Source organism: Anabrus simplex, chromosome X (genome assembly GCF_040414725.1).
Source record: "Anabrus simplex isolate iqAnaSimp1 chromosome X, ASM4041472v1, whole genome shotgun sequence".
In the NCBI taxonomy this organism is placed as follows: domain Eukaryota; kingdom Metazoa; phylum Arthropoda; class Insecta; order Orthoptera; family Tettigoniidae; genus Anabrus; species Anabrus simplex.
In genome coordinates, this window is record NC_090279.1 from 155,017,178 (window position 1) to 155,041,129 (window position 23,952).

The 23,952-nt window shown below is 40.0% G+C and overlaps 1 protein-coding gene across 1 annotated transcript in view; it reads left to right on the forward strand.

Moving 5' to 3' along the window:
- The window catches only part of glu (structural maintenance of chromosomes 4-like protein gluon), a 185,020-nt gene that overhangs the window by 75,459 nt on the left and 85,609 nt on the right, over positions 1 to 23,952 (forward strand). Inside the window, exons 11-13 of the mRNA XM_067159498.2 lie at positions 2,464 to 2,704; positions 16,913 to 17,115; positions 22,656 to 22,840. Of these exons, the coding sequence (XP_067015599.2) occupies positions 2,464 to 2,704; positions 16,913 to 17,115; positions 22,656 to 22,840 (629 nt within the window). The remainder of the gene's footprint in view (positions 1 to 2,463; positions 2,705 to 16,912; positions 17,116 to 22,655; positions 22,841 to 23,952) is intronic.

A 23,952-nucleotide genomic window follows, 5' to 3' on the forward strand; every position in this document is an offset into this window, starting at 1 on the left:
CGAGTCATCTTAGAGCCGCAGTTTGAAGAGGAACAGTATGGCTTCAGGCCTAACAGGTCCACAACAGACCTAATCTTCAGTGTCCATATGTTAATGGAAAAATATTGGGAAAAAGGCAAAGATCTGTTCAAGGTTTTCCTTGACATTGAGAAGGCATATGGCAGCATTGCAAGAGAGAAGATATGGGAATGCCTGAGAAAAAGGAATGTGCCAGAGGGACTGGTGAGGAAAGTTCAGATGCTGTATGAGAACTGTACCAGCTGTGTGCGATTGGGTGATGGACATTCATCCTGGTTCAAGTCCGAAAGTGGAGTCCAGCAAGGTGGTGCACTATCCCCATTATTGTTTATCACCATCATGGATGACATAATGAAGAATATCAAGAAAACCTCTGGTGAAGTAAATGCAATGGCTTTTGCTGATGATGTTATGATCTGGGGAGAAACTGAGGAACAAGTACAGTGGAGACTCAGTGAATGGAAGGTTAAGTTCCAGGAGTTCAGTCTCAAGATAAGCAAACCCAAAACAATAGTGATGGCAATAAACAGAAAGGGACGACCTGCTAACATCATGCTAGGAAACCATCCACTAGAAAGTGTGGAAAGCTTTACATAACTCGGCAGAGTAATATCTCGAGATACACTCGCCACAAAGGAGGTGGCAAACTTTTACCAGCAAGTATGAACACTTCTCTGGGATCCCAAAGTACCAACAAAATCAAAGCTGATGATCAATCAGTACTTCATAAATCTTAACCTATGGTATTGAAACCTGCACCTTCACTAAGAAAGACTCATCGGGGTTGCAGGCATCCGAGGTGAAGTTACTTAGGTCCACAATTCAGAAAGCCAAACTGGACAAGTTGAGAAATAATGTGGTCAGGAGGGAAGCTGGGATTGTTACATCACTGTTAAATCGGATCAGCATGTCCAGACAGGTGGTTTGGGCATGTAATGAGGATGGAGCCAGCAAGGACATCATATGTTAAGTTGGAGCGACATGTGGCAGGGAAGACCAAGAACCCACTGGATGGACATTGCAGATTGGGGCGGGACACTGGAGAACGTCATTAACAACAGAACATATCTCAATAAGACGGAGTGGAAGAGGCTCGCCAACAGTACCCGGGAAACTGGAACTGTAAAATAATGATGATACAGAGACGTCATGTCCCTTCACAAGCGCAACATATGTTCTATTAAACAAATCCACTTTCTCCAAACTATGTATCTTTTGTTCAGTTGAAAAAGATGTTTCTCGCGTCTTCTTACTTAAAATAACTTTGCATAATCACTGTTAATAAACCTCACCCTGTTCGGTTTTATTGATTTATTTTGGCTGGTAAGACTTATTGGAAAACTTATTTAACACACATAGGTTTTGTACATGTTTCGAGAACAAAGTCTGTTCTCTCCCTCAGCGATCATTAATGATATCCAAAATTCCTAGGAAAAGACTTCATTCTATAACACTCAATTTAACATGCATGAAAACAAACTACTTCTCACACCTGTGGGATTGCGGGTGTCACACATGTGCATTTGGCCCTGTTTTACAGCCGGATGCCCGTTCTGACGCCAGCCCTATATGGTGGGATGTAATCACTATTGCTTGTTTCTGTTGCAGTGGATAGTGTGTTATGTTGCCTGAATATGGAGGGGGAAGTGTTGGGATAAACACAAACGCCCAGTCCCCAAGCAAGAAGAATATTAGACACGATTAAAATCCCAAACCCAGCTGAGAATCGAACCCAGGACCCTCTCATTTGCATTAAAATTTTGTACTAAAATTGCCTGTAGTTCAGCTTTATTATTTCTTTCTTCTTTGCAAAGAAAAGCTATTTTTATTGTCTTCCATTAAAATCTTGATTATCATTGTTTTAAACAATCTGTGTAACGTCCATTGTATTGTAAAAAAAATGTTAATTATAATTTAGAGCTGTTGAATTAAATCCATTGTTAAAAATGGTGTTTTCTCTAGTCGGTAAAATTTAAAAATGCCTGTGTTTTGTGTACGGCAATGTGGAGTCCTTGTTCTTCTCGCTACAGTATATGAATTTTTCTGTGAGCCAGCCTTCGAGTCAATCTTTGTAAATAGTAATAACATTTGGTTCGGCTGATGACTACTGTTCGGCGTCTGGGCTATACAGATATTGTATGCCAGGTTTCACACTCTCTCTGTACCTCAACTCACACCCGGACATGCAGATCGCCTGTGGGCGTCAAATAGAAAGACCTGCACCAGGCGAGCTGAACTTGCCCTCGGACACTCCCAACACTAAAAGCCGTACACAGAATGAATGACTAACCAAAAACTTAATCCACTGTCTAAGCCTTGCCCCTGAATTTTCCAGGACAACCTACCGATAATTAGTTGGATAATAGTTATTTTTCATGGTAAAACATTGAGTTGTTTAATAGTAGACGGTATTTTACTAATAGTTAATTATATTGTTCTTTTCAGAGAGATGGAGGAATTGCAGGTAAAAATCCCTAAGACTAGCAAGGCTCTGAAGACTGCGGAGGACGAACTTGCAAGAGTGCGTGAGGAACAGACCAGGGTGAATGAAGAATTACAGACAGTGAGAGTCTCCCTAGCAGAAAGTCGCTCGAACATGCAAGCCATGCAAAGCCGAGGCCAGGTGGTTACAGCCCTCATGCGAGAGAAACAGGCTGGCCGGATACCAGGAATTTTTGGACGTCTTGTGAGTTGAAGTGCAAATTTGAGTACTAGAATTTCATTACAAATGTTGTATCTTCCTTACGGGCGCAGCTCACGAATGTGACCTTGGACAGAACAGTTTCCTCTGCCCTGTTCTTGTTTTCTTACCTTTCCCACACTGACCTATCATGTGGTTCCTCTTGTGTGTTTTTTTCTATAAATGTCTAATTTGCATTTGTTTGTTACTTTCTGTTACTTATCTTGATAGGACAGAGTTGGAAGGGAAACAACCAAATGAAGAGACACTGGGGGATAAGGGCTATTTTCACATCTTCAGTTACTTTGAAATGTCGAAACCTTGAGCTCTGCACAGTTTCGTATGCAGTCACTTTGTTCACATGTTTTCAACACATTTCCATTGACTCGGTAACGGGTATTACCACCTCTAACCACTGTTACAACTGTGATTCGATCGGGCATGCTCGGGATGCAGTCTTGAATGTTTTCTTGTGGCTTGAGATCCCATTCTGCCTAGAGCGCAACCCGAAGTTGAGCCAGTTTGTCAGGGGAATGACTCCTAGCACTTCTTCCAAGCATATTCCAGGCATGCTCTATCAGGTTTAGGTTGGGACTACAAGCTGGCCACACCATGCACTCAATTCCAACTTCGTCCAGGTAGAAAAGGACTATCTAAACTATGATTCATCCAGGTACTCGTGTACACAAACAGCAACGTATGGGCAAGCAGTGTCGTGCATCAGGATAAAGTTCTCACCGATGACAAGTGCAAAAAGGCACCATGTGATCCACTAAAACCTCCTTGATGTATTGGTGGGCTGTCAGACTTCCATTCTCAATTAACACAAGCTCCGTGCGCTCATCAGTGATAATCCTAGCCCAGACCATCACAGATCCTCAATTGAACGGTATCCTTGTAGAGAAAGTACAGGGTGATTAACGTTCCTTGGACCTACTCCATACAGTCTCTCTCCCATCCAGTGCCCTCAAGCAGAATCTGGATTCATCCGTGAACAGCACTGAGCTCCACTGTCCAGTTTCGATGGGCGTTTGCGAATTGCATCCGAGAGGCACGGTGCTCATGTGTAAGCAGGGGTCCTGTGGTGGGCCTCTTGGACTTTAAATCTACTTCATACAACCTCCTTCTTACTGTCCTTTTGCTGATATTCGTACCCCGTACTTGCTGGAAACGATTTCTGGTCTCCACAAGTGTTGTGTGTCGATCACAAAGAACTTGCGTTACGAGAAAGCGATCTTCACGCTCATTTGTGCTCCTATGACCGGAACCAGGCCTCTTGGTGTAGATATTGTCCTCTGTACCTTTTAACAGTTGTGTACACGTTAGAGCAAGACGTGCCTGTAACGTCTGCTACATAATGTATACTGTGCGCATTCTCCACTAATGCTACAGTCCTTGCTGTGTTGGGTGAAAAAGCTATTATGACCTTAATTTATGAAGTTTTGATGATATGTTTTCTCTTTCCAATTTGATTGTGACTAGTCTTCTTCTTCCTGGTACGTTTCTGCTTATGCAAGTTGTTCAATGACTGTGACTATAGTGACGGGCAGAATTGAATCGAGTATAATGCATTCAAGAACTTTTGAGAATCGATACTTCCATTCGAAACCATGTTCTCAAATTCAACATAACCTTTAAAATTCTATGTAGGCCTAATTTACACAGTACAAGATTTACAGAAACTGACTACGAACAGTATATTGGTGACCAAATTACAATGGAAGATTAAGGGATTTTGCCATCACGTTGGGTACTTTTGTATCTAATGTGTTTTATTAGATTAGAGAATTAAAAACTACTTGTGGTCGATTGTTGTTAGGCTTAATTAAATTGATACAGTTCAATACAGAACATTATGAAATTTTTATCTTTAAATGTGGTTTGGCTTGGCGTTATTAGATATTTTGAATAGTTTGGCTGATCAAAGTTGCTGAACTGAAAGAAGTTTTCACTGGAAACTGGCAAAGTTTCCCCGGATAAACTAAATGTGAAGTATCAAGATTTTTAACTCGTGTATCGGTAATTAAGGTTTGAAGGCGGTTCCGCGGTCTAACTTGCCTGCCTCCCACCCAGAGGGCCCGGGTTCAATTCCAGGCCAGGTCAAGCATTTTAATCTTGATTTAAGGATTGGTTCCAGGTGACTCTGTCTATGTGATTACTTTGAATAGAAAAGCTTTCTAATGGTGAGATGGCAACCCCGGTCTAGAGAGCTAGGAATAATGGCCGAGAGGATTCGTCACCCTATGTGTGATTGTGTAATCTGCAGGCCTTCGGGCTGAACAGCAGTCGCTTGGCAGGCAAAGGCCCATTGGGGCTGTAGTTTGGTTTGGTTTAGGAGTGTTTGAAAGGTATAATTATATATATTTCATTTTTGTGATGTTTAGTCAAATTGTTGATGGTTTTCATTCATTCCTGGATTTTCCATTTTCCCATGTTGTACGGGTCGCCCCAGAAATGGAGAATCAAGGTTCCACTGTACTTGTTAATCCCAGTTCATCTACACCCTTTTCCTCTTAGTCCCCGATGACCTCATGAGCTTCTCGGCTTCATCAGGAGGGCAGCTATCAACACTCGTTGATGTGACAAGAAGTGGTAAAAGCCTAGCAGTATGGGATGAACTTCTAGGGAGGTTTGGATCTCAAGAGGTCAATATAAGTAATGGAAAGGACAATTGACAAATAAAGTCATATAGAGAGAGATGGATACGGGGAAAATTAAAAATTGTATGGGAACAGGTTAAGGACTGTCCTGCTGGGTATCTGTGAGTATTGTCTGTCGAAATTCTGACTTTGGGTGAAATGGAATACATGTTAAGATACATACGGCAACGTAGCAAAAAATTGCCACGTCAGGAATTAAATGAAAAGCTATTAACTAATTTTATCTTTACGGCTGTTATGTTGTTATCATTTATTGAGAACTGACTTATCGCACTGGTTGCCTAGCGACACAGATAGCTAATTATCCTTTCAAACGGTAATCTATATATATAAAGCAAGATGTCCTGACTGACTGACTGACTGACTGATAATCAACGCACAGCAAAAACCAACTGGAGATAATTGCATGAAAATTTGAGGACGTGTTCCTACTGTAGCTTAGACACGCACTAAAAAAGGATTTTTAAAAATTCCTATTTTAAAGGGGTGAAATGTGATTTTACTTTTTGGTGAATTTCTCCATTCTGTGAGAAATATTGTACTTATATTCATTCGGATATTTATTTTCATATATCATAAATACAGTGGAACCTCGATTATCCGTTCCCGGAAAATACGTTTTCCCGGAATATGCGTTCAAATTACGTGGTCCCGCGAGCATCGTAATTAAATCACGTTGTAAAAGTCCCGCATTATCCGTTCCTCGAAGAAACGATTTCCCGGATCAACCGTCCAGAAATCCCAGTCCCATCAATGCTAAATCCTCGACCAATCGTTTTTTAATAAACTGTATCTGACGAAAGGACGGCTATGGCATATTTATGGATCTTGGCGTTAACGCCCCTTCATTGCGATAATTAAAGCAAGTACTGTACCGGTACTAGAAAAGCGATCGGCGGTGAACTTGCATAAGGGACCATCTTAGCATCACATTCGGGTGGTATTGTTTAGAGAATCTCGGAAAATCATATCGAGTGGCCACAACAATTGCAAGGAGACACGGCGCATTTCGACAGCTCTGCTCGAAGACGGAACGAGTTTCGTCAAATGTTCGCACTTATAAAACGTCCACATTATGTCCAGGGTTAGATGTTTATATTTTTACATGTTTTTCGATCGTACTGCCGAACAGGTTTTCGGCACTTTGCTCAGGGCACTGTAGAGTAACTGGGCTTTCAGGCAGGAATCGAAACTGCTCCTTAACACAAATTCAGTATTTTTGATATTATCGTACATGATTATGTTAGCAAGACCAGAACAGATGTTGCACCTTACATTAAAAAAGAAAATGCTATGGGAGGTCTTGGGATTGCCTATTACTGTTTAGGTCCTAATGTAAGACTGGGAATTTTACGTTTTCGTGTTAAAAATACCAAAACCCGCAGTCGTTTTATTTGCGCACGTCACATTTAAATAGTTGGTATAATTTCCAACTCATACTGACATGTGCAGCGAGCGCGCTTACCAGGTGACCTCAAGGTCACGAATAACCGTTCTGAAGTTTTGATGATATTTCTTTTATCTTTCCAATTTGATTGGATTTGTGATGGGCAGAATTGAATATAATGCATTCGAGAACTTTTAAGAATCGATACATTCGAAACCGTGTTTTTGAGTTCAACATAACCTTTAAAAGTCGGTGTAGGCCTAATTTGCGCGGTACGAGATTTCCAGAAACTGACTACGTACGAACAGTATACCGGAGAACAAATTACAATAAGAAATGAAGGGATTTCGCCATCATTTTGGGTACTTTTGTATCTAATGTGCTTTATTTTATTAGATGAGAGAATTAAAAACTACTTGTGGTCGATTGTCGTTTGACTTGGCGTTATTAGATTTTTCGAAGAGTTTGGCTAGCCTAACCAAAGTTTCTGAACTGAAAGAAGTTTTCACGGGAAACTGACGAAGATTCCCCTGTAAAACTGAATATAAAGTATCGAGATTTTGAACTCGCGTACCGGTAATTAATACGGTTTCGCGGTCTAACATGCCTGCCTCTCATCCAGAGGGCCCGGGTTCGATTGCGACCACTTCAGACAATTTTACCTGGATATAAGTCTGGTTCCAGGTCCACTCAGCCTACGTGATTACCTTTAATTGTGGAGCTATCTAATGGTGCGATGGCGATCCCGATCTAGTGCGCCAGTAATATCGGCCGAGAGGATTCGTCGCACTGACCATGCGCACCTCGTAATCTGCAGGCCTTTGGGCTGATCAGCGGTCGCTTGGCAGGCAGTCCCACTGGGGCTGTAGTTTAGTTTGGTTTGGTTTAGGAGTTTTTGTAAGATTATAATTATACATATTTCATTTTTGTGATGTTTAGCCAAATTGTTGATGGTTTTCATTCATTCCCGAATTTTCCGTTTTCCCGTGTTGTACGTTTTATTTTCATGGTCCCTTGAAAAACGGAGAATCGAGGTTTCACTGTAATATTTTAAAAGAAATTTTAAAAATTCCGATTTTAAAGGGGTAAAAAGGGGTGATATGTGATTTCACATTTGCGTTCAATATCTCCGTTTTTTTTAAAAACACTATTGTACATATATATTCAGTCTTCCAAATCATCTCAATAGTACAGCAAAAATCTTGCATTTCTTGAAAAGTCAACGGAAATATATTTATTTTGAAGATTTTCCAGATGAAATACTTCACTTGCGCGCATGAATCTCTGGCTTTTGGCAATTAAAAATGGCCGCGGCACTTTCCAACATATAAGTGTACATGACAATTCACTCCGCTTCCGTGTATTTTAAGACGGTAATAAACCAAATCCTTAAAGAAAAGAAAATACAATTAACAGTATGTAGGCCTACATATACAAATGTTTGTGAGTGAATTCATGAGAAGCTTTCTTACGCTGCGCTGTTAGTGCAACGGTTAAGTCGACAGACTACAGACTGCAAGAATGCAGGTTCGAATCTGCCTGTTGGCGGCCTTCTTTTAACACAGGAATATTGTTTTATCAATGAGATTTATTACAGTTTTATATTTTGTTAGCGAGTTATGCAGCCGCTTACAGTTTAAATGAATTGTTTCATCCGTACAACTGGTAAAACAGGCTAGGCGAAAGAAGTACCAGTTCGGCACGCGCATGAGTCATTAGCAAAGCTGTCTATGGTTCGAAGATATGTCACTCATATTGACGAAGGAGAGACCGGAGGCAACCTGCATAATATTGTCAACCCGTAATGAAGTGAGTGTGATAGAACTCTTGAGCAATAAGCGTTTGAACCTTGGCAATCCTGGCTAATAACTATTCCTCCTCAGAAGAGTACCAACACTTCATATCAGAAGATTCAACGTACTGGTGTGTGATATTTCAAGGAGACAGTCTAAACATTAATGGTGAAGTGTTGCCACATAACATTGTTTCTATTGTAGGTGACAGTGCGTGTCTATTTAGATCTTTCTTACATTTTATATTCTATTCAGTTACGGCGTAATGAAGTTCGTAAAGCTATAGTTTCATAAGTTGTCTCCATTTTGTCCGAAATTGGTAATAACTAATCCTCTTCAAATTGTGCCGATTTTTCGAGTCAAAGATTCAACTTATGGTGGAACATGTGAGTTGACGGCAGCAGGCAAAATATTTCCATTCCGCTTTGAAGTTTATCGTGATCAAAAGTTATACTGGACATTTAGTGATGAAGCTAATCCCGTAAAAAGATCACGATTTACTGGTAATCTCTCTTAACGGACATTTTGAAGTATTGTATATGAATGTCTGTGTGAAGAAACAAGTGCTTCATTTGTTGTTACAAAAGTTTCTGAAAAACGTCGTACTCAATACTCAAATGCTACGAGAAAAATACAATTTAAAAAAGCAGCAGTCACATTTTTACAGAATAATCCTTCCGCACGTACAATTGCTGGAAGTAAATACCAAAACAAAAATCCCGAAGTCCATAGAGCAGCAGCGGACACTTACCAGAAGAATAACCCCAAGGTTCATAGAGCAGCGGCACCAACATACCAGAAAAATAATCCCGAGTTTCATTGAGCAGCGGCAGCTACACACCAGCAAAATAATCGCGAATATCACAGGACAATTCAAACGCGATTTGAGCAACATCACCCTGGGGTCCGAAAAGAAAGACGATTACGTCCATGTAAAATTAAGTTTCGTTCTGGGATGTCTTACGATCCTGAAATTAATTAGGAAGATACCAGCTTGATAACCACTGGTACAATGATCCATAAATGCCAATTCTGCGATGCTCTCAAGTGGAAAGATGAAACACCAGGCATGTGTTGCGATTCTGGCAAGGTTCAGCTGCCACCACTCTAATCCCAACCTGAACCATTGTACAGTTACTAATGGGTACCCATCCAGATCATGGTCTTTTTTTTTTTTTTTTTGATCGAATTAGAAAACATAGCAGCTGTTTTCAAATAACATCTTTTGGTGCTAAGCAAGTCATCCAACCCGGCTTTATGCCAACTTTCAAAGTACAGGGTCAAATTTAGGATTTTTGTAGATTTACTTTAATGACGCGGCTAATGAAATAAATGAAGCATTGCCTACATATTTTGATGCAGAAGAAATAGTGTAAATCGGTCGACACGGTATTACAAACGGATGATGCTGTCAGTTATCCAGTAGAATTCCTAAATACTCTTAATTCTTGAGGATTCCCATCTCACAAACTTCGTTTGAAATTAGGAGCACCTGTAATGTTGTTACGTATTCTTAAACCACCTAATTTGTGCAATGGCACTAGATTATGTGTGACGGGGTTAAAAAAAAAAAAAAAAAAAAAAATAGAAGCTACTATTATTACAGGGGAATTTCATTAAACAGCGAACTCGGAATACACATGAAACTTTTCAATTCCGGCCGAAACTGGGACGGGAAAACACATCATTTACGTTCATGTCTTGCATTTCTTACGAAAGTCGATGAAGGCAAAAGGTTGGTTGGGTGGACTTCAAAGAAAATGGGAAATAAAATAATATAATGGGACATAACTCAACTATGACGCGAGCAAAGCCACGGGCAAAACGCTAGTGACAGAATAAATCTTCATGGCCGCATGGCTTCCTAAGTAGCCATGATGGAATATTCCATCATGGCTTCCTAAGTAGCCATGATGGAATATTCCATCATTACATTGTAAAGTACTGGGCGCCGGGCTGCTGAGAGTTGTAGATAGTGCATTATGGCAGGCGCAAGCGGAGCTTGGAAATGTCTGCGAGAAGAACTGTTTGATTTATTACACTGTGACAATTCAGAGAGTGATGTGTCATCTGATAGTGAGACTAATGTTGAAATGTCAGGAGATGGCGAGTGCAGTGGTGAAAGAGACTCAAGTGAACGTGACGATAGCACTAGCGGTGATATTCAGCTCAGTGTATGGACAAACGTAGGATCTGAGCTGCCAAGATTTACATTTACGGCGCAACCTGGACTAAATGTACAAATTGACGATATAAATAACTTGCTAGAATATTTACACTTGTTTATCTCTCCGGAAATAGCGGAACTAGTAAGTAGGGAAACCAACCATTATCACCAACCTTGAAACTATATTCGAGAGTGAATCAGTGGACTGACACGAATAAAGATGAAATTATGACTTTACTTGCATTCTTTCCCTTGCAAGGCATTAATCAGCTACCCGACAACAACAGCTACTTTTCTCGTAGACAGATATTAGAGACCCCTTTGTCGATAATGAAGCATACGATGAAGCCACAGGTGGTCCGAAGAATCTGGACCATTTGAATAGGGGGTTCCAAAGCGTGTGCACACCCGAAACGACGTGTCTGTAGATGCGTCTCTTATGTTGTAGAAGGGACGTTTGTTGTGGTAAGTTTTCATACTGTCTAAGCGCTCGAGATTTGGTATCAAACCATTTGAACTGCGTGAATCTAAGTCTTTTTATGTGTGGAAGAAACACCCAGTTTGATGACTCTGAAAAAGGAATCATATGGTTTGTAAGTGGTTTTGCAACTCATGGCACCGCTACAAAGGGTATTGTGTAACAATGGATAACTGGTTCTCAAGCCCAGATTTGTACAACAAGCTGTGTGATAAGGAGGCAGATGGAATGGGTACGTTGTGTCAAAATCGACAGGGTGTTCAGTTGGAAATATACAACAGCACTCTTAGGAAGGGAGAAAAATTAGCACTTTATATCGGGAAACTGGTGATAATGAAGTGGAAGGATAAAAAGGATGTGTGCCTCGTAAGCACTACACATGATGATGCCAGGGTTTCATGTTGCGGGATAGGGAAAGAAACTACAAATCCAAAGTTAGCTATTGATTACAACTGTCCGATGGGCAGAGTTGACCTGAGTGATGCCTTTGTCGTGAGCTATCGAAGTACTCGTAAAAACTGAAGTACTACCAGAAGCAATTCCGCCATATGCTAGACATATGCTGTCTAATTGCCTACTTCTTGTACAAGAAGTCAGGTCGTCAGGATACCCGATTAGAATTCCAGATGAGACTTATTGAGAACATTATAATGAAGTACAATAAACATGAAAGACCGCAGCCAGGCAGATCTTCGAAGACTCCTGCCCCAACAAGAATCAATGCCCCTCAGTATCCCTCATACATTGTTGCAATAGCACGCAAGGAAAACCTTACTCTGTGGTGTGTTGTCTGTTACCGAATGAGACAGAGACTAGAATCTAGGAATGAGTGTGAAGATTGCAAAGTAGCCCTGTGCACCCCACCCTGCTTCCAGTGCTACCACACAGTTGTGGACTTCGGGGGAGTACTTTCACGGAAGTGGAAACAATGCTTCAAGATTGATGAATATGAATAAACTATGGTAAATTAGAGAATAAGTGTTGTGATCGTAATACCTAAGACAAATTCTTTATCCTGTAAGTAAATATTTTATTTGGAAAGGAGTTAGTAATGTAATGCCCTGACTGAACTTTACTACGGAGGCTTCCTTAGAACTTTAATCTTTACCGGGCGAGTTGGCCGTGCGCGTAGAGGCGCGCGGCTGTGAGCTTGCATCCGGGAGATAGTAGGTTCGAATCCCACTATCGGCAGCCCTGAAAATGGTTTTCCGTGGTTTCCCATTTTCACACCAGGCAAATGCTGGGGCTGTACCTTAATTAAGGCCACGGCCGCTTCCTTCCAACTCCTAGGCCTTTCCTATCCCATCGTCGCCATAAGACCTATCTGTGTCGGTGCGACGTAAAGCCCCTAGCAAAAGAACTTTAATCTTGGTAAGTTGATAATGAGTGTGTATTTTTAAAATCTGATAAAATACTTGACTACACAAGAGTATGTTATTGTAGGTTTCCCGTTGCTCTCTTCACTGAGCCAGCTTCTCTTTCCTTGCCCTTGGCACTGTAACAATTTTAATAGCCTGAAAGTGAGACTTTTTTTTTTTTTTTTTTAACCTGATGAAAATACCTGACCAATTAAAAGTATCTTTGTAGCTAATCAAAAGAAATGTACCACTTGAAAGGTTATATAGCCAGAGCATATGTTCCAATATATTTGATAATTAGCACATTAACTTCTGTCTTGATTATCCTAAATCTATTGCAACAGTACTATTACATCACCTATAAGATTCTATATTCAGTGGTACACACATTGTGGGTCAGAAGTTACATTCAGAAGTTGATATCAAGCCTTGAAAGTTCTGATATTTCTGACCCCACGTCCCTGAGGGTTGTAGGGCGATCGTTGTGGTACTATCATCTGAGGCTCGAGACCTTGCTGATGGTACCTCACATAACAGATTGGAATTTATATTTAGACAATCAAATCTTGAATTTTTTAGAAATGATGTTGTAAATTTCCAATGTTTGTCACCTGTTTACAAACTGTTCTTATATTTGCTTTAATGTCTGTCCATTTGCAAACAAAATGAGACGAGAATCTTTTAAATCGGTCAACACATTCTCCCACTATGCTGCTCTAAGTTCTTAAAGCTCGATTCCCTCGCAGGAAGAAGTTGCTTCATCACACTTAATGTATTGTTATATTAGTTAGATGAGGCCTTGAATTACCTAGTGATTTCAGACTGTCGGAAGTATCACAGTTTGCGAGAAACAACTTGTGATAAAACAGGTCAACTTTCTGTGCATGCGGAGTGGCATGTTCTCACATCAAAATATACACAATAAACTCTGTGACAGGACAGTGAGAAGCTGAAGCAACCTTAAGGAGGAGGCAAGAACAACAATCATCCGCAGTTCTCGTCTGCACCCAGCTGGTGGTTTTCTATTTCCCAGGAGTGCATTAGGTTGGGCAGCCATCGACATTTGTTTATTCCTTTCCTTTACGTACAATGACAAGAGAAAGCAAGTAAGACAACGACTAGTGTTAGAACACACAAGCACTAGGACTAAGCCTCTTTTTTGCTCACAGGCTCTTTCTTCTTACTAATGATAGTTCTTTTTGATCTTTTGTTAGCCTGTGTTAGTTCCTTTCCACTTCCCAACATCACCCTGGGTGGGGATTTGGAACCTTCGTAAGAAGTGTAAGATAAGGAAGAAGAATATACAAAAGAATGAGGCAAAAGGAACGGTATACAGCAAGCTGGAGGCAAATAATACAGGACAAACACAGATTAAGAAAGAGGACCCAACAGTATTAATATTTAAATATTGAGAATGGGACAGTGACATGTTCAAGTAGGAAGTTCATAGGGAGACTGGGGTGCAGGCAGAATTGTGCAACAGAAAGAAGTGACAAGGGACAGAAATAAAATCGCCGAAGGATCAGGACGCCATCATCCTACATCAATCCCATCTCCTCAGATCCACTTCTCATTCATTATTTATGTCCTTTGTTTGTGCTCATATCCTTACTTAAGTCTTCTCCCCCAGGGGCTTTGGGAAGAAGGGGTGGTGACTGGCACCCCAGATGTTTCTTGGTTTTCTTCTATATTCTGGTGTCATTCTTATTCGACCCCCACGATTAACAGTAGTTCTCCTAAAAACTCATAGGTATTAGGTATTGGTATTTCTCGCCCGTCTCTTTCCTTTCTTTTGCTGATGCCTTCTTTGCTTGAAGGGTGAGGCCTCTTCCTTTTTGATTATAATTGATGATGATGATGATCGTTGTTTTAAGGGGCCTAACATTTAGGTCATCGGCCCCTTGATTATAATTACCAGGTAATAATTGTCTAGTAGTTCTTCATTGTGCAGTAGTAATCACCACTCAACTTTAATGAGCTTTCTTGCAGTAATTTCCCGTCAACTGCATATAATATACATTAACGGAAGAAGAAATGATTGTCCATACACTTTTCCCACACATTTCATAAACCATTAAAAGTTGGTGTGGATTTTTTCTGTAGAGCTTTATGCACAAGAATTATTTCACTCACTGTCGTTATGTACAGTAAAACCTCGTTAATTCAGATTGTTGGAACGCAAAAATCTGTCTTTGAGTTACGTGATTTTGAATTAACCGCCAACTCATAATTCAGAAATGATAACCCTTGCCATGTCACAAATTATTCTAAGACCCGTTACTGCATGCAGTTTGATTCACAGTTTAAACCTTTTGAATGCCATGGAAAACTCTTTCCAAAATGTATCCAACAAGGTGCATTTACATTATTCAAATAATGCACTTGGATAAATCACTGGCAAACATAACCTCACGTAATGAAAGAAAGAAACACACAATTCAAAGATGAGGATAAATTATGCTGGCTCCCCTGTGCAAATGTTTTATTAAGTGGATTACAGTACTGTATGCAGTTTAGATGCTCTGTAGTTGCATGAAAAGTACCCGATGCCCTTAAAACATCATGGCTTGTCAAACTTTTCTATCACGAGGGGAGAAAGTCTCGCTTCCGTATGCATTGCTACACAGTATAGTGATTATCCCTGGACGATTTCCCACCATGTCACTTCTCTCGTAATTCCACATCCCAAAATATTCTAAGACCCATTAATGCAGGCAATCGCCTCGATTCACATTTTAAACCTGTCAAATGCCATGAAAAAAGCTATTTTCGAAATGTATCCAACAAGGGGCATTTACATTTTTCAAATAATGCACTTATATAAATCACTGGCAAACATAACCTCACGCAATGAAAGAAGAAAACACGCGATTCAAAGACGAGGATAAATTATGCTGGCTCCCCTGTGCAAATGTTTTATTTCTTGGATTACTGTACTGTTTGCATTTTGTTAGATGCCTTGTACTTGCACGGAAAATACCCGACGCCCTTAAAACATCATGGCTTATCGAACTTTGCTATGATAAGGGGCGGAAGTCCTGCTCCCATATGCATTGCAACACAGTACAATGACCCTCAGTCTTGTACGATTTTCCGGCTGGCACTCTTCTCCTTTAAAACCATAAGTCCCATTGGGCTTGGCATTCAAAAAACGATGCAGTTTCATCGGCATTGACAATAGTCTATTGTTTGTTACATACAAATTGATTATATGAGCCATGCTTTTTCGCCAACTGTTGGCATCGCCAGTGGACGCGGATTCTGCTTCTCCGCACACTGCATGTTACATGATATTGTGGCATTCCTTAGAACGCTGAATACAAAAGAATTACGATTTCATTCGAACTTAGCAAATATGAGTGAAAGTGCGGTAAGCTATTTCTGCACATTCCGGAAGAAGCGTTCTTTCATGACGCGAATAAATTCTGAATTCAGATTCCTCTGTAAAATACTGGGGTTTTTTAAATGTAGAGCTAGTTTTGAATTAAAAGTCTGAATTTCGGTAATGGGACAGATATTCTTCTTTGAATTTCGAATTTAAAAATTTAAATAACCTTCAAAACCGTACCTTATATTTCCGGGAACTAGAGTTTCTTCGAATTAGGCGGTATTTTGAGTTAATCGATTTTTAATTTTCGAGGTTCTACTGCATTAATGATTTTGGCAGCCTAAGCCAGAGGAGGGCTCAGTCTGTTTTTCTGTGTCTTCATCCACTTAAATTGACATTGCTGGGCTTCTTTTTATCATAGGTTAATATTTCAAATGCCCAAACATTACTCACGGAATGTCCGCCTCCTTAGTATGACAGTAAGCACTATTGGCTGCCATCCTTGGAGACCCGGGTTCGATTCTCAGTACTGCCAGAAATTTAAGAATGGCTTGAGGGCTGGTAAATATTAGAGGCAGGTCACTCCATTGGGGGTGTACCTGAAAAGAGCTGCATCACCTGCATATGAGGGAACGAGATTACTTACTTTTTCAAGGAATGCTCTATAGAAAAACTGAAGCCACATGCTAATCTGTCCAGTGGTTCTGAAGATTATCACTAACGGACAGAAAGGCATCCTTTGAGTTATTGAACAGTAACAGGTCAGTGTGGGTAAAGAGAGCGACACAAAATAGAGCTGGAGCAAACCTGTAAATACTAAGGGAAGAAGACAAAGTCCGTGTCTTCTTGAAAGACGTTGAGGGAATATATTGCTTTCAGAAACATCTCAGTTATATAATTTGAACATGGTGTTGCTAATATGGCTTTGTGGACGTGGATTTTTATTGGAAATGATGGACACTGGGTTGCACTGCACTGCATTTTTTTAAAGACTTTCTGGCCTCTTACCTTCATTTCTTCATTGGATGATGTACTGCTTTCAGGGAGATCTGGGAGCCATTGACAAGCTCTATGATGTGGCTGTCACTACAGCGTGTGGACGTCTAGACAACATAGTAGTGGATACAGTGGACACTGCACAGCGGTGTATTGAGTTTCTGAAGGCTAATAATGTTGGTCGTACGACTTTCATAGCCCTGGAGAAGCAAGAGCACCTATGGAACTACCTTAACGCCCCTTTTCAAGCGTAAGTACATACTCTCATCAGGTGAAATATCAAGTGAATGTGAATGTGTGAAGAGTGTGTTGCAGCTTCCTTTGTATTTTAAATCCAAAACATTTGAAATACAGTAACTGGCAAAAAAGGTGGATCGTTTCAAAAAAAAAGTAAAAATTACCTGAAACCTTGATATTTATTGATTACAAACACATTGCCTTGGCTGCGCTCTGTGCATTATTGTCATCGTCGAAGGTTAGTATCATGTTCTTGTTACAATTATCTTATGACATTTTTCAAAAAAGTTGCTAATTTTTGTTTTTTTCCTGAATATAATATAAAAGGACACTGACTACTCTTAATTCACAATCTCGCAATGGAGTGTTCTCTTGCTGTCCCTGATCCCTTTCCTGGTGCCATTAATGTGTGTTTTCACCTCCTGGCGACGATGACAGACTTCTCATGCACCGTAGCATGCTACCCACGATGTACTGGATAGTTTCCTTGAGGATGGCAACCAGTCCTCTAATAGTGCTGGTCTTATTTCATTTTGGGTTTTCGGGACATTTTGCCCCAGGACTTTTCATAGTTGCTCTGTAGGAATGAGGTCTGAGCTGTGTGTTGGCCTGTTTAGTGTTTGTATCCTAATGTAGATGTTGATTCCCACAGGGAATCTGAAAAATTTATTCCGAATGAGTAAATTTATAATACCAATATAAATGGTCCATTATTGGACATTAAAAATTTCCCAGCTAACTCATTCCCGGTTGTCAGCGTTTCACCCCCGCGTGCTAGGCTGGGGTCATCAGTTGGTACCTAGCACACCTACCAAGACACTGGCTAGTGCGTACCGTGGAGGCTGGAAAATTTATAATGTCCAATAACAGACCATTTATATTGGTATTATTTGTATCCTAATGTCATGAAGAATTCTGACACAGCAAAAGATAAGGGATCCTCCGAAGACCATAAAAGTAGTTAGTGGGACGTAAAGCAAATAGCAAAGATAAGGGATGTGCATTGTGCATCAATCCGAATATATGCTGACAAATGGAACAAAGGGGATTACATGCTCTGTTAACACTTCCTCATTGAATCGATGTGTATTCAGAGCACCTTCTTCAATGATGACAAGCAGCTCAAAGCTGATAACCATCCCAAACCATGACAGAGCCTCCTCCAAATGGCATCTGGATGTATTGCAGGCTGAATATTACTCCCGAGACCTTCTCCATACTCTGTTCGTCAGTGAAGAGCACCATTGACCATTGGTCCACAGTCCAATTCTTCTATTGATGATCAAATTCTAATCGCATTGCTCGCTGCTTGTGAGTAAGATGCACACTAGTGGTGGGTGTTCTTGACCTCAAATTGGCATTCAGAATTCTTCGTCTTACAGTGACATTTCTTCTTACTGCCTCATGTTGATTTACATCCTGAACTGTGGTAGTGTGGTGATCTCGCATGACCTGAAGGGCTAGGAATCTCTCATCCCTGGCAGTTGTAGGTTTCCAGCGGCCTGTTCCTCACCCTCTCTAAGTTAATTGAAGCATCTTTGAGCATGCTGGATGCTTCCAAATGATCTAGCAATCACAGTAGGGGCATAATGAATGCTTCATTCATCCTTGATTAGCACAATAGTACTTGCAGCATCTTGTTTGAGAGGTACCTTTACTCAACAAATATGAAAGAAATATTGTTACTTGGGACAAAAATTATACAATATATTATAATCCAATAATAGCTTCTGTTATTTTTTGGAATTGGAATGAAATGACATATGGCTTTTAGTGCCGGGATTGTCCGAGGACATGTTCGGCGCACCAGGTGCAGGTCTTTTGATTTGACCCCGTAGGCGACCTGCGTATCGTGATGAGGATGAAATGATGATGAAGACGACACATACGCCCAGTCCCCAAATCAGTGAAATTAATCAATGATGGTTAAAATTCCTGACCCTGCCGGGAATCAAACCTGGGACTCTTGTGACCAAAGGCCAGCACGCTAACCATTTAGCCATGGAGCCGGACTTTTTGGAATTAAAACTGGCAGACAGGGAGATGGACTCTCCCCACCCTGTATCCTTTTTACTGCGTAGTTAAAAAAAGTGATTAGAGAGTGATGCCAAAAATGCAAGGAATAGGCAGTATATGAATGGGATTCAAGATCTGTCTGGATACCTTATAATGCAGCTGAATGCCTGAAACTGACAAAATCAGGATTGATCAAGAATTTGGAAGTAGTGGAGAGAAAGATTTTGAGGAAAGAACAGAAGTTGGATCAGACAAAACGGAACCAAGAATTTTATCCCAAGATGTATAAAGATCTTCAACACAATCTGTAAAGGACACATCTACAGAATGGACCCAGGAAGGTTAACCAATCAGATTGTGAGGATTTTTGAGACCAAGAGAACTACATTACACTGGTATCAGGTGGTGAAAAAAAAAAGAACTGTAAGAAATAGGAATACAATAAAACCTCGTTAAGAAGTTTCTGCAGGGGACAACAAAAATGAACGTGTTAAGTGAGAAAGCATAGTACTGAATATATGGGGCATGTTTTTTAAGTAAGGGCAGTTTTGTTGTAGACACTAGTAGTTCGCGCGCGTCATGTGCCGGCATGCCTCGGGAACAACGGTGCTTAGTTGCAGCTCTGTTGCTAACCTGTACCGTTCTGTTCTGTGCTTGATCAAATGTTCGAGATTATAGACTCGCCCGCCCAGTGCAGTCTGCTGCAGACATTCACCGACAGATTTGCAAAACGTATGGTGGTTATGTTGTGAGTGTAGGCAAAGTGCGTAAGTGGCTACGAGACTTCAAAGATATCCGTAACAATGTCCATAATGAGGCCCGTTCTGGTCGCCCATCTCTGATAGCAGACGATTTGGTGGCTTCAGTTGAAGCAAAGATTCGTGAGGACAGACGCTTCACAACAACAGCTCTCTGTAACTCCTTTCCTGACAAGTCTAGATTAGTGCTTTACAAAATTGTTTCTGAAAACCTAAACTCTAGGAAGCTGTGCTCCCGTTGGGACCCTAAACTCCTAACGGAGGACCACAAGAACAAAAGATTTCAGGGTTCGATGATGTTTTTGACGTGTTATGCCAAAGAAGTTGACAACATGTTGAGTGAGATTGTAACGGGAAACGAAACGGGTTTCGCATATCACGCCCGAATTGAAGCAACAAAGCATGGAATGGAGACACACACATTCACTGTAACGGTGAAGGCCAAACAGACTCTGTCCCAGTGCAAGATCAACTCTTGGTTGTTGGAGCAGGCAGCAAGTTTCTATGAAGAGGGTATTCAAAACTTGGTTGTAAGGTACGATAAGTGTTTAAACAAACTTGGTGGCTCTGTTGAAAAATAGTGTAAAGTACGTAAAATCTGCAAATAAATGTGGTGTTTGAAAATCGTCGTTCGTTGTGTACTTATTTTCAAACGGCCCTTACTTAAAAAACACTTCTCGTACGAATAACAACTATCCAACAGGGATATCGAAACACTGGATACATTTTTTTGACATGAGGACATTTTACGTCGTGTGTCTGCGGGTACAGTGTCAACTATATCTACCCTTTCTAAGATGAGAGGAAAACATTAAAAGGCATGAAAAACAAAAAATATGAAAACATATGCACGGGGGCCAATAAAAATATCCAAGTATTATTGCAGATCACAATTAACAAATGTTAATAGAAGCGTTATATTTCGGAGCAGTGAGTTATTAAACATTATTTTCTGGTCACACTCTTAGACAATGAATTGGAGGTAACACTCGACTATCTTTCCGGGAGGAATCCGGATTAATGACTTTATGAACATTAAAACAAGAATAATAGTTAACACCACCTTTCCAATACTTATATTTCCTATATTTAGGAAATAAACATTACAACAGGCGCTGTAAGATGGGACATGTTTCGCTTAACAGTAGTAAGCATCATCAGCTGAAAATAAATATAGGAAAGATAAGTATTGGAAAGGTGGTGTTAACTATTATTCTTGTTTTAATGTTCATATGTGATGTCCAATATGGTCTACAATGAGATTTATTACTTTTAATGACTTTACCCGCCATTTTTAAAATCTTCAACCAAGTCGAATGATCGAGTCGAAACTCGAAGTTGTGAGTTTAATATTTGCAACCTCTGCTGGCTTGAAGATGTAAATGCCAGTCCACTTTCTAAAAAATTTTAATTTTGTCTCCATTAGTAAGGAATTTCACGACTTTTTCCGTACCTGTAACTAGACAAATATGCACCATGCTAGTCAATTTCACACGATTGTGTTCCTAATCCAGTTATAGACCACCGTATGACGTGACAAAACTTCACTGTACCACTCAACACAAATTAAATTTCTAACTTCTGATTGGAATACGAAATACAAGAGAACATGTAGGCCCACTTTTCCCGTCATCATGCAATTGTGCCGACAGCTCTTACCCAAGTTGTAAATAATGTTTCTTTCATAAGGGATGACAAATACCATTTTCAGGGCAAGGAAAATTATGATCGTACTCGTACCATAGTAAGCGGTAATAGTGAAAATTTTTGATGCAATAGGTATGTTTATATGTTTCTAATCCAGATATAGGCTACCGTATCACACGACAAATATTCGCTACTCTTCACGGTACCACTCAACACAAAATACATTTCTAACTTCTGAATGGAATGTGAAATACAAACACAAATAAGACTCACTGTTTTATTCAGCAATCTTGCTGCTTAACCGGCAAGCAAAACTGAACATTCCTGAGGCCGACGGCTTGCTCCCCGAAGGTGCAACTTATCCTGTGAAGTGCAGGCATTGAAGGCCTCTTTCTGTAATCACATAACTGTGGCAACAAATCTTAACCAAGTTGGAAATTACGTTTTCCCCCCACAAAGGTTGACAAATAACATTTTCAGGGCTAGGAATCATGTGATTGTATAATCCTGTAATATCAAAAATTTGTAACATGATAAGTGAGGTATTTTTATATAAATTTAATACGATGAGAATCGGGACTTCGAATTTACGACGTGCTAAGTGGGAAAAAGTGTTAATGAGGAACACACTATAGAGGTTTCACTGTATATGAAACGAAAATCAGCAACTGGGAAGCCTACAAGTCGAGAATCAAGAACATCAAGTGTTTCCAAGGAAATGTTAGATACCAGATCACCGAGGCTGCTAAAAAGGAGAATGATAGAGAGTGAAATAAGGATCAAAGCCACGAAGTAGCCAAAATAGAATTAAAATGGTGCACAGTTGACCTAAATGAAAAGATGAACAAGAAGCTTTAAATTAAAAGGTTTCATTGCCTTCAGGTGCAGTCAAATCAGTATCTAGCACTTAGGGTTGAAAATTGTCTCATGATTGGTATGTATCTCTTATTGCTATTTATCACTAAAATTATTGGAATAGAGATTTCTTAGCCAAGCTCTGTATGTTTTTGAGTGAATTTTCACGAAGTGATCTTTTTTTTCTTTTTTTTTTTTTTTTTTTTTTTTTTTTTTTTTTCTGGTCAGTGTACTTTATTTTTCTCCTACTGTATTAAACATCAATATTTTCCAACAGTCCCGGTCCTTCCAAAAGACTGTTCGACTTGATCCGTGTGGAGGACGAGAGAGTTCGCACAGCCTTCTATTTCGCTCTGCGTGACACACTGGTGACGAATACCTTGCAGGAGGCTACGGAAGTCGCTTATGGCAGGAAGAGGCATCGTGTGGTCACTTTGGAGGGCCAGATCATTGAACCAACAGGTGAGAGGACCAGTTTTGTAAGTGGTGATTCTCAAAGTTCTTCCACTTGTTAACAGAACACATTGAGTTTTAATTTTATTAAAATATTTCTAGGAGGTTGTAAGAATAATGTTAATATTTCCCCTACGAAAATATTATGAAAGTCGGAATGTATTTGAAGAAGAATATAGAACCACTTGAATGTGTACTTTGTCCACTCATGCTTACATAGTATGCTGCTGGTCTAATGTGTTTCTTTAGCATGTGCTCTGCCAGTCAAAAGTTTCTGGACAAAAGATATGTATCTGCACAAATATGTTTAATGACAGATTATATTACTGTAACTAGGTTTCGAAGGTTTTCGGGCAACGGCGACAAGTTTATGTCAACGTTCAGCATTTGAAAAAATTCATCCTGGCTGTATAACACCTACAAACAGTGGAACATGGAGTTGGCTTTGTGATGGTTTGGGTTTGTTTCACATTCAGTGGGGTTGGTACACTGCAAAATTCAAGGAACACTGGACAAAAACCACTACCATTTCCATCCTATCTCGGTATGCTCTTCTGTCTAAACAGCAACTTATTTGACGTGGGTTTGTTCTCCCAACAAGAGATTGACCTCAAACACATGTCTCACTATTGCATATTTATCTGCAAAACAAACAAAACTCTGGGGAATTGTTTTTAATGGAATGGCCGCACAATCCCTGGACTTAAATCCAATTGAGCTGCTGTGGGAGGAATTGGTTTAGCAAGTCCCAAAAGAGTGTCCTTCATCGAAAAAGCTGTGGGCCATCTTGCGGAATGCCTGGCAAAGTATACCTAAATCAGTGTTAGAAAAACTTGTTCTGAGAATGCCGAGAATCTATGGGAGTAAATGTGTACATATTATCCGTTTCTTGCTCAGATGTAATTTGAAACCTAGCTTTATTGTAAAACATTAGTTGTAGAATATATGTCAATTCCTTGCATAGGTTTGTTGTTTTCTTTTAATGTCAGTCCATTCTTTAACAGTTCAGTGCTTGTCTGGAAACTTTTGGCCAGCGATGTATGTTACTTGATTGATGCCATTATAGAAAATTCCATTTCCTAACTTTTCAGTCTAATATATTTTTACCGTACGAACTAAAG